This window comes from Malurus melanocephalus, unplaced genomic scaffold (genome assembly GCF_030028575.1).
Source record: "Malurus melanocephalus ecotype Western Australia unplaced genomic scaffold, MMel_1.1 scaffold_0, whole genome shotgun sequence".
In the NCBI taxonomy this organism is placed as follows: domain Eukaryota; kingdom Metazoa; phylum Chordata; class Aves; order Passeriformes; family Maluridae; genus Malurus; species Malurus melanocephalus.
This window is the reverse complement of record NW_026623232.1, coordinates 10390087-10406673: the sequence shown is the minus strand read 5'-3', so window position 1 is coordinate 10406673 and position 16587 is coordinate 10390087. Positions and strand designations below refer to the sequence as shown.

The 16587-nt window shown below is 38.0% G+C and overlaps 1 protein-coding gene across 2 annotated transcripts in view; it reads left to right on the top strand.

Moving 5' to 3' along the window:
* Window positions 1–16587, top strand: part of PTPN21 (protein tyrosine phosphatase non-receptor type 21) — a 44787-nt gene that overhangs the window by 3246 nt on the left and 24954 nt on the right. For both annotated transcript variants that reach the window (XM_057383742.1, XM_057383822.1), the window contains exons 2-4: window positions 1070–1440; window positions 11612–11781; window positions 14394–14491. In XM_057383742.1, the coding sequence (XP_057239725.1) occupies window positions 1261–1440; window positions 11612–11781; window positions 14394–14491 (448 nt within the window). In that variant the 5' untranslated portion in view covers window positions 1070–1260. The remainder of the gene's footprint in view (window positions 1–1069; window positions 1441–11611; window positions 11782–14393; window positions 14492–16587) is intronic.

Sequence of the window (16587 nt, the reverse complement as noted above, 5' to 3'; positions counted from 1 at the left end):
GCCCGGGCGTGGCACCGGAGTCGCTCCCGCGGCCGCCTCGCACAGCCCAGCCCAGGGCAGAGCAATGTGACTCGGGAATGGCATCCCTGCCCAGCCTCGGGAATGGCATCCCTGCCCAGCCTCGGSAATGGCATCCCTGCCCAGCCTCGGSAATGGCATCCCTGCCCGGGGCAGCGCCGGCGAGCTGGGTGATCTTTAAGGCGCTTTCCGGCCCAAACCTTTCCGTGGCGCTATGACAAATTTCACAGATGAGGGTTTGTGCGGTAAAAAAGCACTTGGAAAAGGAGAAGGGCAAAGTTTGGGATGGAGTTGGCAGGAGAGGAGGCCTGAAGGTGTTTGCAAAAGGTGGGGAAGTGGGTGGCTACCTGTAGTCTGGGTAAGAGTATGCTTTTCAAAGAAAAATTAGAAAATAAATGGTTCTCAGAATTCACATACTCTGTAGGTGAACCAAAGCATAACTTGAAGCATAATACAGAAGTTTAGCATGAGGAATAATGGTCCAGCTTGCTGTAGTCCATGGAAAATTAGAGGAATTGCACTTTAATTGTCTGGTAGGAAATGGCTAAGGTGTGCGTTTTCACGCCTCCCTTGCCTCTCTTTTTCTCCTTTATCGTTTATGGCGCTTGGTTTTGTGTTGAATCCATCAGCAGACAGTGGCTGATGCTGCACAACGTTCTGACAAGCCAGATTGCTGGGTTTGCTCTTAAAGAAAATGTCCTTGTTCAATATTACAAATACCAACTCAGGTATCACAGACATATTTTGTTGAAATACCGATTCAGTTTATACTCACTTTAAGACATTGCAGTCACACCTGACTAAGATCATTATTCACTTGCAAGTTTAAAAAAATAGCGATGAACTTGCCAAAACCAATGTAGTCTGTGGAAAAACCAGAAACTCTGGTACTTATTTCATTATTYGAATACATTGCAGCTCTGCATTTTGGAAAGGTAAGTTATTTAGATTTAGAAAAAAATATACATGTTATTTTTCCCATGATACCATTCCCCATTCAGTCAAAGTATTTCTGATTCTTGTATTCTCTTTTTCTTTTGTTCCTCGCTAGGACTCCAGTGGATGTCTCTTCTTGTGTCTTGGTGGAAAACTTGCTTGGCTTTAATGGATACTGCTGCTGCTGGTTGATCTCTGGAGACTTTACAGCTCCTTACCTTCTGAGAGGAGATAACTTATTGTCCCCTCTCAAGGTCTCAGTGCTGGTAGCTCTTCATCACTGACCATCTCTGGGGAAAAAAGAAGATGCCTCTACCTTTTGGGTTAAAATTGAAACGAACTCGACGTTACACAGTATCCAGCAAGAGCTGCTTGGTGGCTCGCATCCAGCTGCTCAACAATGAATTTGTGGAGTTCACGCTGTCGGTGGAAAGCACGGGCCAGGAAAGTCTGGAAGCAGTGGCTCAGAGGCTTGAATTGCGGGAGGTAAGCGAGTTGTGAGTGAAAACATAACTTTAGTTTCTGGTGCYGGATAACCTGTGTGGTAAACCCTTGCCATGTAGGGCAATCAGCTTATTTATTGGAGCAGCTATCCTGTGTTCCCATTGTTTCTTCACATTCTGGTCTTTGTGGGGACTTGGATTGCTCCAAAACAGTTGCAAACTTTCGTGACAGAGCTTAGGCAATGTCCAAGGGGAGGAAGTGYGTGAAGTGCTGGTGAAGAAGAGCTYAGAATGATAAACAAAGCAACTGTTTTTGAAATGTGACAATGCTGAAAAATGTGCCTTAAAAAGCCCACAAAGCAAGAAAATAATTTCTACCTAAGCAGCAGGGTTAAAAATTACTGCAATACTTGAATCAGCTTTTAGCTAGGGATAAGACAAGAGTGTTATTTGTGTGCGTGTATTTTTTTTCCTAATGGATTAGTGCTGTGAAAAGAATCTAAAGCACAAAATGTGATAAATGTGCCAGTGATCAACWGTTTGTCTTGCTTGTTTAAATACCACAAATATATTTGCAGATGCTGTCTTGGAGCTCATATAGATTGAGTGCTGGTCTTGTAACTAAACCTGGTTTGTGCAAGCTGAATATGTAAATATCTGTTCAAGCTGACTTTTCCCCCCAAAATTCCTGACTTGATGTTTTGAAGGACTCTTTTGGAACTGGAATTTACTCTTCTACACATCTAGCAATTATTCCTACATCCCCTGTGTTGAGTGAATTCYTTCTGAAATGCTCAGCTATGATATGTTAGAAATCTACACAATTTCCAACATATGAACCAATGTCATTATTTTATGAAGTTGTTGAGCACGGGTGGTTTGAATACAGTAACTGAATGCTCTCGATCCTGGGTGAACTGACATTTCCCCCTAGAGTCTTGAAAGGTTTGGTTTAGTTAATTTTGTAGTCATTGAACTGTGACAGCRTGTGCACTTCTGGGGGGCAGGAGAGAGAAAACTAGTGATATAAGTTTTGTGTTGCTAAAAAACATTGTTCTGAAAAATATGCTTTTGTTGTATTATGTGGCTGCCATAGAATGACCTTTTAATTATGGGTTTCAAATACAGGATGAAAACCCCAGACTTAGGTAACCAAAATACGAGTAATTGTGAAAATAATTGACTAATAATAAATATTTTCATTTATTACAATGATCTTTTAAAATATTATCTTTTTATTGTCAAGCAATGGTGACTGTTTGTGACTTTGCTGAAATATCGAGCAAATATATTTAGAACTCAGTCCTGCAAACATTTATTACTTTACACTGCATGCATTACTGTAGGATTCCTCAGTGGGAAATGCCATATATAGTCAGCTGTTTTCAGAAATACTCTATTTTTTCTGTTTGGAACATAATAAAGAAATTAAATAGATAGGAAACCATTAATCTGTAAGAATTTGTTTATTCTGGTTGTTTTCAATTGCAGTATGCATTCTCCAAATATTTTTTTCGTGTACAGTTATTTTGGAAAATACTGTACTTTGCAAGGGTATGCCTTCCTTTTTTGTCTTTCTCCTAGCAAAGGGGGAATCTAGCTATGCTTGTAGCCTTAGTGTTTACTTAAAACTCATCAGATACCGTATATTTAGAATTCAATTTCTGTTGCATGAGTGGAGTTTGTCAGTTTCATCTATCCACTTTCAGATGTAACTTCTAAGTCACACAAAGTGTAGAATTTTTACTGTTTGCAAAATGCAGAGGCTTTGTCTTCCTCAATGATGACTGCTAGCTTTTATGGAACTAGTCACAGAGCATTGGAGATGCAGTTTTTTTCAGCTATTCCTCATTATCTCTTTCTTTGGAACCACTCCTAAAAATCTTCTTAAAAACAAAAAAAACAAAAAAAAACAAAAAAAAAGGAGAGCAAGAGATGCAATTCCCTCAATTAAGAGTCATATATCAGACTAAGGGAGTTGACAGTACACTATTGAACTCTGAGCAGATTCCTTCAGTCATGCATTCTTGCATGGATTATTTTGGCAGGAAAATGTGTTGCAATAAAAGGGAATGGAAAATAGGGATATAAATTACTTTCCAGAGCTTGCATTCAAAAAATGTTTTTCTGCCTTTAAATAGTCAGATTTGCCAAGCAGATACTGGATCATTCCTGACTGCTTGCTTAGTAGAAAGTTTTCAGGAAGAAAAATGAGTTCAGCACTTTTCTTAAATCTGCAAAAACAACTTTAGTCTTTGATACTGTAAACTGCGAAGTATTTCTATAAGATGTTGCATATGTTTAGTGCACTGAGCAGCCTTAAARCATGAATGTGAATTCCAAGTGTTAAACATGGAAGTATGACTGTTTATTTGAATACTGAGACTCGAGACACTCTCAAATCCTAGGCATCAGCTTGGGATTACTCCATATGGCCACTGCAGTTAGGACAAGCAGTTCCCAAGCATCTTCATAACAGTTTATTGCATGAGGCATYAGGGGAATCTCTACCATTTTTTGTGCATTCAGTGGTAACATTTGTAATCACCTCTTTCTCTCTGGTGTAGTCTGGAATTACTGTATTTGGACAGTGAACWGAACTGTTTTTAGTGGTGTGCAATCTTTTAAGATACTTGTTTTGACAAATCTTTATGTAAATGAGATCTTTATGCATTGTGTGGCTAAACACTATTTTTCTTTGGATTTTCCAGTTGGTACCTCTCAATTTYCAAGTTGTATACTAGTATGGACACRTAGTTAGGGTTCGGAAAGATTTACATATGTTGACAATTTTATTTTTTTACTTAATGGGAAACTGAACAGAAAAGTGAAATGAATTTATTAAACTCAGGATCTTCTGGTATTCCTAGAATGTGACTCATCAGGAATGAGTATGTAATCCAGCTCTCTGAAACTGAGGAACTGGGGAAAGAAGCCAAAGGAAACGATGAACATAAGTTACTYACCCTTTGTAGCACAGTCTGTCTTTTATCCTGTCAGAGAATTATAACCAAACTTGATTTATGCAAAAAGCTGCTACAGAAAACTGTTCTGGAGTCACAAAACCGCTGAGAGTTCTGCTTGTTAACTACCTTAAAAAGTATGTGTAACACTTCTAATCCTGCATCCAGGACATGAGTATACAAATGAAATCCTTGAAAATACAGAGATTTTTAAAAATTATAGTATAGCTAGGTATATTAGTTAGTTAGCTAATAACACTTCTAAACCAGAGAGAAGGAGCAAATTCTGCTACTGTGTACAAGAATCTGACTTCACTGTAGAAATGTGCCAATGGTAGGAAACTTCTGTGGAGAGTATGTATTGTGCATATGCAAGTTCCTGTGTTTGTTTTGGACATGAATAGGAAAAGGAACCAAGGTTATCTGGATCCTGAATAACTTCAAAGTTCTGAAACAGAGCCTTGGAAATGCTTGAACTGTGGTGTAAAACTTTGCTCTGAATTCTAAACCATGTGATCTTTTTTGGAGGATACATTAAAGAATACCTTTAATTCATTGTAGGGGTTTCTTAAATGTGTTTTGCATATGAAAGGAGTGTTTTTAAAATGAGACCAAGTGCAACCATAAATATTGTGATGTCTATATCTATTAGTAACCATATTGATTGACAAATAAAAGTTGGGCTACATCATGACAGAGGTGTCACTAACAAAATTGTGTTTATGCCTTGCATCAAAGTCTGACAACATTTTAGCTGATGCTTGCAGAAATAAGAGTAGAAGCAGTGCTCATAGTTGGAACTGCTGTGGTTGCCTCTCTGAACCAAATTTTCCTTAAAATTAGGAAAGAAGAAATTGACACTGAGGGATGTATAAGAATGCAGACCTTCAGTGTGTAATCTGATTAGTTTAAAAGATGCTACATTAGTGAAAAGCAAACTTGAATTCATCTAAAACATATTGATTATAAGAGTGTGATATTTGTAATTCAAGGACTAAGATAAAGTAAAGGATAGAGCAGTCAGGCAAAAACAAGTAATTGTCTCAGTGCAATTATTGTAGTTCTTCCTTTCTCTGAAGAAAAAAAAGATACATTCAGATAAAGGGCTTGCACTCAGTCTTATTATACTGAGCAGCACAAAATTAAGGTTTTTCCCTGAAAGTAATAGTGGCAAGTAGGAAGCCTTGCCCCTGATTTCTTTAGCTTTTTTATSAAGTTAAGTTTATCATGCTTAATTGATTTTATTTTTTTACCTTCACATCTGTGAATTGCTGAACAATTTTATACCAGTTTTGACAGAAGCAGTTTTCTTTACTTCKGAAGCAAAGGCATTAGTTTATTGTTTAGTATTTTTAGACTGCTTTGAAATATCTCTTTTCCCTTTAGTTAAGCAATGAGAATTTAGGCCTCTGATGAATGGGAACATGATGCTTCTAATATCAGTGATGTGTAAGGTGGGAGGCAAAAGCAGTTATGAGTTCATCCTTTTCAGAGTCTTGAACAGTGGTGGGAAAAAGTAATGTGTTTTTTTCCAAAATAAGTGTATTTCTGTGTTTCTGGGTCATGTTGATAACTGACCTATTTCTGCAAGAGGTTAAAATGTGTCTTGGATRTCATATTTTCTGGGCACAATGAAGGTACGGCTCTTTAGCTTGTAAATCAGTCAGCTTACCTTTGCCAAATGTCCTGGTGAATCTTCCTTGCCTGTTAAAAGATTGTTAATTCGAGATATTTGAAGGGTGCAAAACACAGTGTATTGTGATTTGTACAGTGTTTCATTTGAATAAACTAGAAYACATCAGATTACCTTGCAAGTTATTGATTTATTTATTTCTTATCCCTTCTGTTTTGCTTTAAGCTATAGTTGGCAATTACTTTTGTTTCATAGCATTCTAGTATGAAAGGACTAAGATTTAAGAATGACTTTTCTCTTTATTCATATAGCTGGTCTGCTAAATATTCCCTCCTGCAGCTACAGTTGAAGAGCTTGTCAGTGCTAGAACAACAAAAACAGTATAGGCAAAAGTACCCTGCAGGAAATAGGACAAAGGGAGGGTGCTATTCCTGTTTCTGCAGAAAGAATTGGTCATGCTGGTATGCAGAGTAGTGCAACTTCCCACTTGGTGGCTGGTAAATGATGAAACTCACAGGTTTTTCTCTGCACCACTTCCAGGAAGTCTTGGATATTGTACACTGGCCAGTCCAGGCTGTTCCAGTCCTTTATCTGGTAGAGACTGGGAAGTTTTGTGGAGGTGGTTGTCTGCTGTGGTAACAATGGACTTTCTGGAGAATATTCAAGGCCTGGTGTCTCCTTCTGTAGCTCTGAACATGGGGTGTTCGTTTGGTATCTGGCAGTTGTGCTTAGTGCAGGATTATTGACCCAGTTCTCCTGCATGTGGTTTATTTAAACTGTGGTATCCTGATAGCAGGAGCTGTTCTGTATCCAAGCATATAATAAAGCTAGACATGGTGGAGCCCACAGGCTAACTGGGATTTTATGAGTGTGACTGCAGTGCTTATCCTTCMATAATGGGAAGGTGTTTTCACCGTTCTGATCAGGAAAACCTCGTGGTTTGTTTTATTTGTATGTACAAGTGTAAAAGAGGAAAAACCTGAAAATATATCTTGATTGCATTCTTCTGTAAACCCTGCTATTGTTTTCTCTTTTTTAATTTCTTGTCTCATTTTAGGATGGTGATTCCTCAGATACCCTTGAGGCAGGTAGCCAAATGCATTAATTAGCTCTGTACTGTGTTAACGGCACTGTGTGAACCATTAGAAAACAATTCTCTTTTCCAGTCTATTTGTAATTTGTGACATATTTTGTAAGATTTAGAAGATAGGATATGGAAATTAACTGGAAAATATATTATTAAATCTATATTACTAACTATGTAAGGTTGAAGTAAATTTTGAACACTGCTGTGCATCAGGGTACCTCCAAGGGTTGCATGGTGCTACCTTCTGCTCAGGAGGAAAAGGTGGTTTAGGGGTTGCCTGGGTGAGTTTACCACCCAGGTGCCTCCAAGGATAGAGATTTGACATCTCTTTGGGCTATCTGTTCCAGTGTTTGGCTAGTCTTGTTGTGAAATTTTTTTCCTGATCTGATTGGAATTTCCCACGTTGCAGCTTGTCCCCAGTGCTTCTCATGCTTGCAGTGATTACTTACAAGAAGACTCCAGCTCTGTCTTGTCCATACCCTCCTTTTATGCAATTGAAATCCACAGTAAGATTCTACTTAGTGTCTTCTTAAGGCTGATCAGCCTCATGTTTCTAACTTTCACTGTACATCGTGCCAGAAGATCTAATGTAGCTACCTGCAGTAACGTAGTTTTGTGGCTCTCGTACCGGGAGGAACTCCTCTGCTTAGCTTAGGAAGTTTGGTTGACTTTAATGATGGAGTCCCTCTACTCCCACCAACTTGTGAGCTGTAAATACTGGGTGGGGCTTTTAGTACTTTTGTATTGATAGCTCTTGAAATTTTATGAAAAAATATTTACTGTCTCTAGTGTCAGAAARCAAATAGATAGAAAGTAACTGTGCAGAAATTATACGTTCTTTTTTTTCTATTTGATTTTCTTCAGAGGGGTTGGGTCATGAATAAGTCACTAAAATAAACGAACCTCAAAGTAGTGTTAATCTTAACAGCTTAACATATTTTAAGAATTATGTCATGCCATTCCTTTTAGCACTGGATGTTGTCCTGAGCTGCTAATAATAAAATGTTTTAGCAATGAATAAAAGTGGGTTCTATTTTAATCACTGCGAATATTCCAGGGTGTATAAGCTTCTGTGAAAACTCACAGGATCAAATTCTGCCCTTGAAGTGAAGGTTTGCATAGAAGTCAGAAGATCTGTTTTGGTCCATAGTATTTTGCATGGCTTGTTTAAAGATATGCTAGATTCCAGAGGGTATTTTTAAAACATAGAAACATCTTTCTTAACCTGTTGTGCCTGTAACTGCTCGATTCTGTGCGTGGGCAAGAAAAGGCAGTCTGTTTCAAAGAAATAGATCTGCTTAATGATCATCATGCCTTAGAAATAGTCTGTACATTCAGTTTAGATTCAGGGTGTAGAACCAGGCGTATCTCACATCAGAAAGTTTGAAACAGTAGCGATGTTAACAGAAGTTTGTAYTCTTTTTCTCCTCATCTTTGTTGTACATCTGTGCTTCTGTGAGGTTTAAGTTACACCAAGGCAGCAAGTGAGTTTTTGAAACAATTGCTGTACTTTTTTTTGTGGTATTTTTAGTTAATTAGCAAACATGTTCGTATGATATCCTTTACAGAAGTATTTCAGCTGTAGCAGTTCCCTTTGCTGTCAGTCTCTGCCATGGCTGCTGCTCTCACCCACAATGTTGTGGTTCCACATTTTAGATGGTGCTCAGCCCGAGGCTGATGTGGTTGTCCTGTCAGACAAGTGGGCTGGGCCAGAGCAGAAGGCTTTCTTGTTTGAGCTTTTCTTAGCAGGTGAGATCAAGTAGCTCATGGCATATAGTTCARTTTGAACTCCTGTATTTCATTTTTTGGTCATCTACTTTACTTACTTTTGGTCATATGCTAAGACTTACTTGTCTTGCCTTAAACATGCACTGCSCTGATAACACTCAGAGGTTACAGAATGTTAGCATCATAGTCTGACTGGCTCCTGGGACTGTGTGCATGGTGTTTGGAGTCTTGTGATGAAAGAGAAATACACCTTTTTACATGCATTCCTTTCCTTACTCAGTCTGCAGGAAAGATTAAGGAGCAGTCAGTCACTCAGTACATTTTATCCYTTTCAGCATGTGGTGTTGCAGTGAACATAATATTTCTTTCGTAATGGAGTGTCTGTGGTACTACTGTTCGGGTTTTCCCCCAAACGTCTTATGGTATCTTAAGATGCTCTCTTCACAATATTCTTGTGGGGTGGTGGAGATCATCTAATGGTTGGAGAATCGAAGAATAGAAATAAATGTTGTTTAAGGTATCAGCAAATTTTATGTGCCTGGACTGCGAAATTTAGAAATCAGTGTTGTGTSTATTACTTATATTCAGAGTCACATTTCTTTTGTCTTGAAAATCGAAGTATTTATGGCTTCCTAAATTTGACTTTTGGCTTTCAGAATTTAGAATTGTTGAACACACACATGTGGAGAATTTGGTTTGTAGAATGTGCTTTACTGAGAACTCTGATTTGGGAATAGATTRCTTCTCTATAATGATTTTTAAATTTTCTCATTTTGCACTTTCTGTAGATCTCTTTCTCTATACAGGAAAAACGGCCTTTTTCTTTTATGAATAGTTCTAATTCAATTGATTTTCTGTATTACAGGCTGTCTTTTTATCAGTGTGGGTCAGAGTTGTTTCAGAGTGTATAGAAGCCATCTTAAGTTTAAATAGCAGATTTCATCTGAACATAGTTATTTTCTATCTTGTGAATATTTATTTTACAATCACATGGTAACAGTAATTTAACTCAGATGATCTTTTTAAACCTTAGGGAAAAAAGCGCCCAAACATCAAAAGCCACCGACAATCACTTTTAAGTCTGTTTATGCCAATTAAGAGAGGAGCAAAGAAGTACATTTTGCCAGTGTGCAATGTCAAAGGAACATTATGCCTTAGAATTGGTTCTAATGTCCTAGTTCTGCTAATATCCCAGAGAAAATATTTTTATGGAATAGTCGGTTTTATGAATTTAATGCTACAGCTTGACTTTTGTGCCTCACATTGCTTAATGGTCTGTGTTGCTGTGGAGCACTGATTCCATCCCTGCAGTTTGGGATGGGGCATTTGTGCCCGTGCTGTGGTTGTTGCACACGTAATCAGCCTCTCAGAGCTGTGAGGAAAATCTGGAATGCCATGAGGGRGAACTCTCCATCTTGTTCAGACTATAAACTAAGGCGTATGCATATGAATTTTCAGCCGTGTATATGGGCGAGTTTTTGCAGGAATCTRCTGGAGTGGCCTTTTTCTGCTACGAGCTGTTGCTCCCCAATGAATTTCAAATCTGTGCTCCGAAGTACCAAAATGTTAGAGCTTTGAGAAAACAAAGGCAAATATATTTTTTTTTTTGCTAGGGAAATTATTTTTCTGTGTCTAATTCACAGAAATTATTGATGTAGAGAAATCAATCATTCCTCTGCTTGATAAAACTTTATCCTTAAAAGCTTTATYTTGCTTTAAAAACATCTGAAAATATGTAAGGAAAAATATTGGATTGAAGGCATTTCTACAGTTTCTACATACAATAAGGTCTATGTAGCAAAGGCTTGGAGAGTTTTCATGTAAATACCTACAGACCTAATTAGTAATTTGAAACATTCACTTATCTCCCTCGCTTGGTTAAAACACTTCTAATTATGATATCTAGTTCTGCTGTGACAATGACGTGAATACTTTCCAGTCCACCTCTGTTTGCTGGTCCAGACTGAATGAAATAAGTACTGTGGGAGCAGATTTCAGCCAGTTTAAACAYAGTGGAGAAATTTAAATTTAATTGGGTGACTCTGCAATATGAATTTAGAACTGTATTGYGGAGCAAGAAAAAAATACTCTGATCCTGACTCCTCCTGGGAGAGGATCTAATAAACGTTAGATTGTGTTGCTTAAGATGATGTCCAATGGGATTTTGACTCCAAGGGTGACATCCCTCAGCCTTTTGGGCAGTCTGTTCCAGTGCATACTGCGTGTTGTGTTTTGGCTTGGGCAGGAGTTGCTCACTCACTGGGTATCTCCCTGCTCTGCTGGATCAGGTCATTTTCCTGCTCGTGGGATGAGCCKTGCATCTGCTTTAATGAGCTCGGCTTTGGCTGACCAGCTGTCCTGAGCTCTTTTGTCCTTCAGCATCCCCTGTGAGCCTGAGCCTGCTGCCCAGGTCTCCAGAGGAGCCATGCTTTACTCTCCTGCTGTCCCATGTCATTTTCCATTTGCCTTCCTCACTGCCCTTAGATTTCCTGTCACACATGAATGCCTGCTACAGCATCTGTGAATTGCCACAGCAGAGTTATGAGTTATGAACTGTTTGCAAGTAAAGCGTAGATTTGGTACAGTTTTAGGTAGGAGACCTTACACATGTCAGTTGGTTATCTGGATGTAATGTCTGTCTTTTATGGGAAATCTCTCTTCAGTTCTCTAAAGTTTTCAACAGCCCATAGCCTTAGTCGGTGTTTAAAACATTTATTTCTAAGTAGCAAGACTTTYGCACAATACATTTTCTCTTACATCACAATACTAACCTTTTTCYGTCATTGAAACGTCTCCTTTTCAGATTACATATTTCAGTCTCTGGTATTATAATAAGCAGAATCAGCGCAGATGGGTAGATTTGGACAAGCCTCTGAAAAAGCAGCTGGACAAATATGCCTTGGAGCCAACTGTGTATTTTGGAGTAGTGTTCTATGTGCCTACTGTTTCTCAGCTTCAGCAGGAGATTACCAGGTAAACTTCTTACTATAAACCTCTGTGTGTTTATAAATTTGCTGTCAGCATTCTGAAATGTATGGTTTATTTAAAAGTTGTCTGYTTTCCACTCCCCTACTTTTATGGAAATGAAAATTATTTTAGGCAGAATTTACATTCAAAGTGTATGCTAATTTGTCTTTGGAATATTTAAAATATGTGATAAACTAAGCAAGCAGTTAACTTYTTTGTGATCTTAGGAATCTGCTCAAACCTGTTTTAAGTAACAGACATACCTGCATGGTCAGACTTTTAATAATTTTAGTCCCTTCATGTTTGACTTTTGTTTTTGATTTTGAAGATCCATATGTTGCTTTTGAGGACATCCATCCTGCACAAAGCACAAGGAGATTTTATTGAGCTATGTTTTCCTTTGTTTTGCTTTCAGAACTTTCTGTACTTTCAGTACAATACATTGGCAAGCTACAGGCTAGACTTCAGCTTGAGATTTTTTTCTTTGTGTATCACTGAGCTGTAAATATGGATGTTAGTTCTGGTATTGTGTGTACATTTCCACTGTGAAACTGGGGAACATCACATAATTGGTGCTGACTGCAGGGGGAAAAATAAAATTGAGCATATATACCAGCCAGTTATTCCTAAGGGCCTCTATACATTGGCCTCTAATGACTTCAAGTGTACAGTTGATCTGATTTAGTGATTATTTTTAGTAGGCAAATAAATGCAAAACCTGTAGYTGGATTACAGAGATATACTTATTATTTCAAAAATCTGTGCTTGCATTAATTAACCTATTTAAGCTGATAACTTTAAGCTGGCCCTGCTGTGAGTGGGGAGTTGAAGCAGATGATCACTCGGAGATCCTTTTCAACTTAATTTATTCTGTGGTTACATGAAACTGTCTTTACACTCTGTTACTTAAATATCCTGCCAGACACCTTTCCTGCTAATTGTGAAAGCTTTTCAGGGTCACCAGGTACAGACCTCTTGGTGCAGACACTGGTGCTGTCACTTATTGCTCAGTGTCTGGAAGCTTTAGTTTTTGTTTTATGTGTAATTTCTGAAAGAGTTTTTTTTCTGAAAACTCTTAAGTTTTGTGCTGTTTCTTARCAATTTTAGTGGCTAAAAAAATCTGTGGTTCAGATTCTGTGTTGGTGTATTAGAATATATTACAGTAAGATAAATATCATGGTGTTGCACTGCATAGCTAAATTGCCTGAAACCTTGACTTGTCTTCTCTGGAATTTATTTAAAGAATGTGGTGTTTATGCTGGAGCTTTAACAACAATTTAGCAGTGTGCTGCCAGGTAGAAAGCAGGGATTCATGTGGCAGCCTTATGCTCGTGTCCTAGAGAATGGTACTTGCTTTGATATGCAATAGGAAGGGTCTGGGTTAGTTTCAGAAATCTATGGATTTTTTTCATGCCTTTTCAATATAAGTGAGATTGATCATGTTTAAGCAAATTTTATGTTTAATCAACACCAGGCAATGGAAATGTCATAGAAAGAGATGTGCTCTCTCAAGGTAGTGTTAGGATTCTTCACCTGTATGTTTACTTTTAATAACAGCTCTATGGAAGGAGCTTGCATTCTACTCCTTGACTGGGGAGACTTGTTTCCCCAAAGGCCTTGATATGTGGTGGCTTTTTCTTTCCTATTTTTTTAAGGCCTGGGTTTAATCCCAGCTGTTCTTATGTGTGTTGTATGGGAATGTTAAGTACTGTCATATGTTATACTGGGTTTTTGTAGTAGGGTCCCAAAGAGTCTAAACAATATTTATAAATTATCACTGTATTTAACAGAGCAATAAATAGTGGAGAGAAGCTGTACTTTAACATGAATAAATTTATGTAAGTTTTCCTGACCTTTCTAATCAATGAATGAATTATAGCACATGCTTCCATATTCTCAGTATTAAAGCCTTACTTCACAAGAATTGACATACAATATGAGGAAGTCAAGAACTTTTAAAAACTAGACTTACAGGAGACAGATGTCCTCCTTGGCCAACTCTTGTACCTGTAATGGCAATTTTGAAGTGTTTGGGGCTCCAGATAGAAAGTTCCATGGGTGGCTGCAAGGGACAGAAAAATTCAGGCAAACAGTGGCTCAGACTACGGACAAACAGTACAGCTCGAAGTGGTTGCATGTACAAAAGATGATGCAGGAAAAGCTAGGATTAAAATTTAAAAAAATGGTGCCTTAAAAGTGAGAACAAAATGTACTCAGAAGCTGTACTGAAGAAATGAAAGTCACTACTGGGATTGAAGGAATGTACATTGTTAGATCTGTTGGATGAGAACGCAGCAATACAGCAGCAGTTTACTGAACATTGTAAAGAGACAGTAATAAAAATTTCAAGGAAGGAAGAAGTGAAAAAAAAAAGGAGAGTTTGGTAGTAGATGGAARTCGGGTAGACTCTCTGTTTGAGGATTACTGATTCTAGAACAAATGTTACGGGAGGCAGGAGTTAAACAGGGCCTTCAAGTAGTGGGTCTGAATGATGAGGAAGACCACCCTCTACACGAAATGGGGAATGCAGAGAAGAATAGGAAATGCAGGCATATTCTTCTGCTCTCTCTAAATTCAGAAGGCCATGTTAGCTTTTTCTTTTTTCCTTCCCCATGTAGGTATCAGTATTACTTGCAATTAAAGAAAGATATCTTGGAGGGCAACATTCCTTGCACACTGGAACAAGCAATACATCTGGCTGGTCTGGCAGTTCAAGGTAAGTAAGAAATTGTACCAACTAGCTAATGTTGCATTAAAAACCTTGATAAAATGTTTTCTATTTGTCACTCAAAAGACCCAATTCAGTAAGTTATGAAAGGGGTTTGCTCCTGTGAACTTTGTCATAGGGACTGAGGAGAGGAGCATTTAGATCAGTGGTCCCAAACCTGCTTCTGTGCAGTMCACAGAGGTGTACCTGGCTATCTAACATGTGCTTTGGGAGCAAAGGCTTTATTTGTCTGCCTACATCAACAAACCCTTCCTCTGTTAGTGAAGACTTTATTCTGACATACTTTCATAAATAAGCAACTTTGAATGCACAGTTGCACTTGTATTTTTATCCCAAATTTCCTATCACATAAGATTGTTTCAAGTTATTATGCAAGACTGTTAACAAATTCTTGTGTTGAAATCGCTCCTGAAAACACATTTCTGTGATACCTATATGAAAAAAAGCAGCTTTATTTTCCCCAACAAGGGTCAGATGGGATAGAGTATATACCAGTCCTGAGTCTGTCTGCCCTGATCGTGTCTGGTGTTCCTTGCTAACGTGCTTATCTGATACTAAGTCTCTGAAAAGTTTATAATGACAACAGCTGTGTTTAGTGTGTTTGTATATTGTTATTTGTGTATCATTCACAGTGAATGCCCCTTCAGTACATCTAACAGCAATTGTAAAACTGCCAAAATTGAACAGAACTTGTTTATAATCATTGGCAGTATATAGAACCATTTTTTTTCTGTATTTTGTTAGTTATATACATTGGTTGCATCRCAGTAAAGATGATGATTATGTTTTTTGTAAATGTGGTTACCAGTGGAGTAGGATAAATTGTCTTAGTGCTTTGTTTATATAACAGTGAATCTGTTCCAAGCCAGGTTTTAATGGTCTTACTCTGACAAAATCTTGCACTGTTGTTTCCATGTCTTTGGACAATGTAAATGTCTCTCTACTCAGCGAGTTGTTTTTAGAAATCTTTCACTATAATCCTCCTTCTAGATGGAAGATATTTATCCTTTTAGCATTTCCTTCCTTTTTTTGTTTCTGAAGAAGAGATGAACTATATGTGCTGATAACACAGTGAAAAAACAACTCTGGAAAAGCACAGGTTCTAAAATTAATGTTCTCCAATGACTGAAGTATCTTATACCAGATAGGTCAGTTAATTTTAGCTGGTGAATGAACAGAAGTAGTGTTTGCTGTTGCAAGTCACCTGGTTTCAAGAATGATCTATATTTAAAATAAAAACAGTTGGCTAATTCTAAACATTGCTCTATCTCAAGAGCTGTTAGTTTAGTGTGTCAGAGGTGCTCCCCTTTCATATAAATAACTTCCATATTAATTGTTAATGCTTGATACAAAATTGGTTCCTAAATGTCCCTAAAATKGTACTGATATGTATGAGAGCGTAGGCTAATGTAAATTTTTGGGAGCAGCCATTCCATGCAGACTGCTGTTCCACAGTTTCTCTGCTGAGGCTGGTACATGGCTTTTCCAGTTTAGGCTGTCTTCTTTGAAATGTTGGCTAGTCCTTTCCTGGAAACATAAAAAAARTGAAATTTCTCGAGATGCTCTTTGGCACTCTAAAATCAGACCTGTTAATCCTTTCTGAGCATGCCCTTGAGTCTGGAAAGGCTTCTGGCTCCCAATTTCTGCAAGGCTGGGTGCAGGAGCTGTAGAAGCCTTGTGAGCCAAAGGATGCCCCAGCTGCTCTGTGCAGTGTTTGAGAAAAGCTCCAGGTTACAGTGGAGCCATACTGAAGTATCTGACAGSAGGGAGTAAAGAAGGGTAAGCCACAATATTCAAAACTTGCCTGGAGAAAGCTCTGAGACAACCTGCTGCAGTTGATCCTGCTTAGAGCTAGGTCTCTGGGGGTCTCTTTCCCTCTCAACTGGTCTGTGATTGAAAAAAATCAAACTATTAAAACATCAAAGAACTAAGGAATTTGAATTCTGATTGCTTTATCATTTTTTCTTTTTCTCTACCCACAAGCAGTGTTGCCAATTTTTCTGACCAAGGTAAAAAGATTGGACTTTTTTTTTTACTTTTCCTCTTGATAAAGATTATTGATTAGCTTGTTTTGTTGTTTTGCT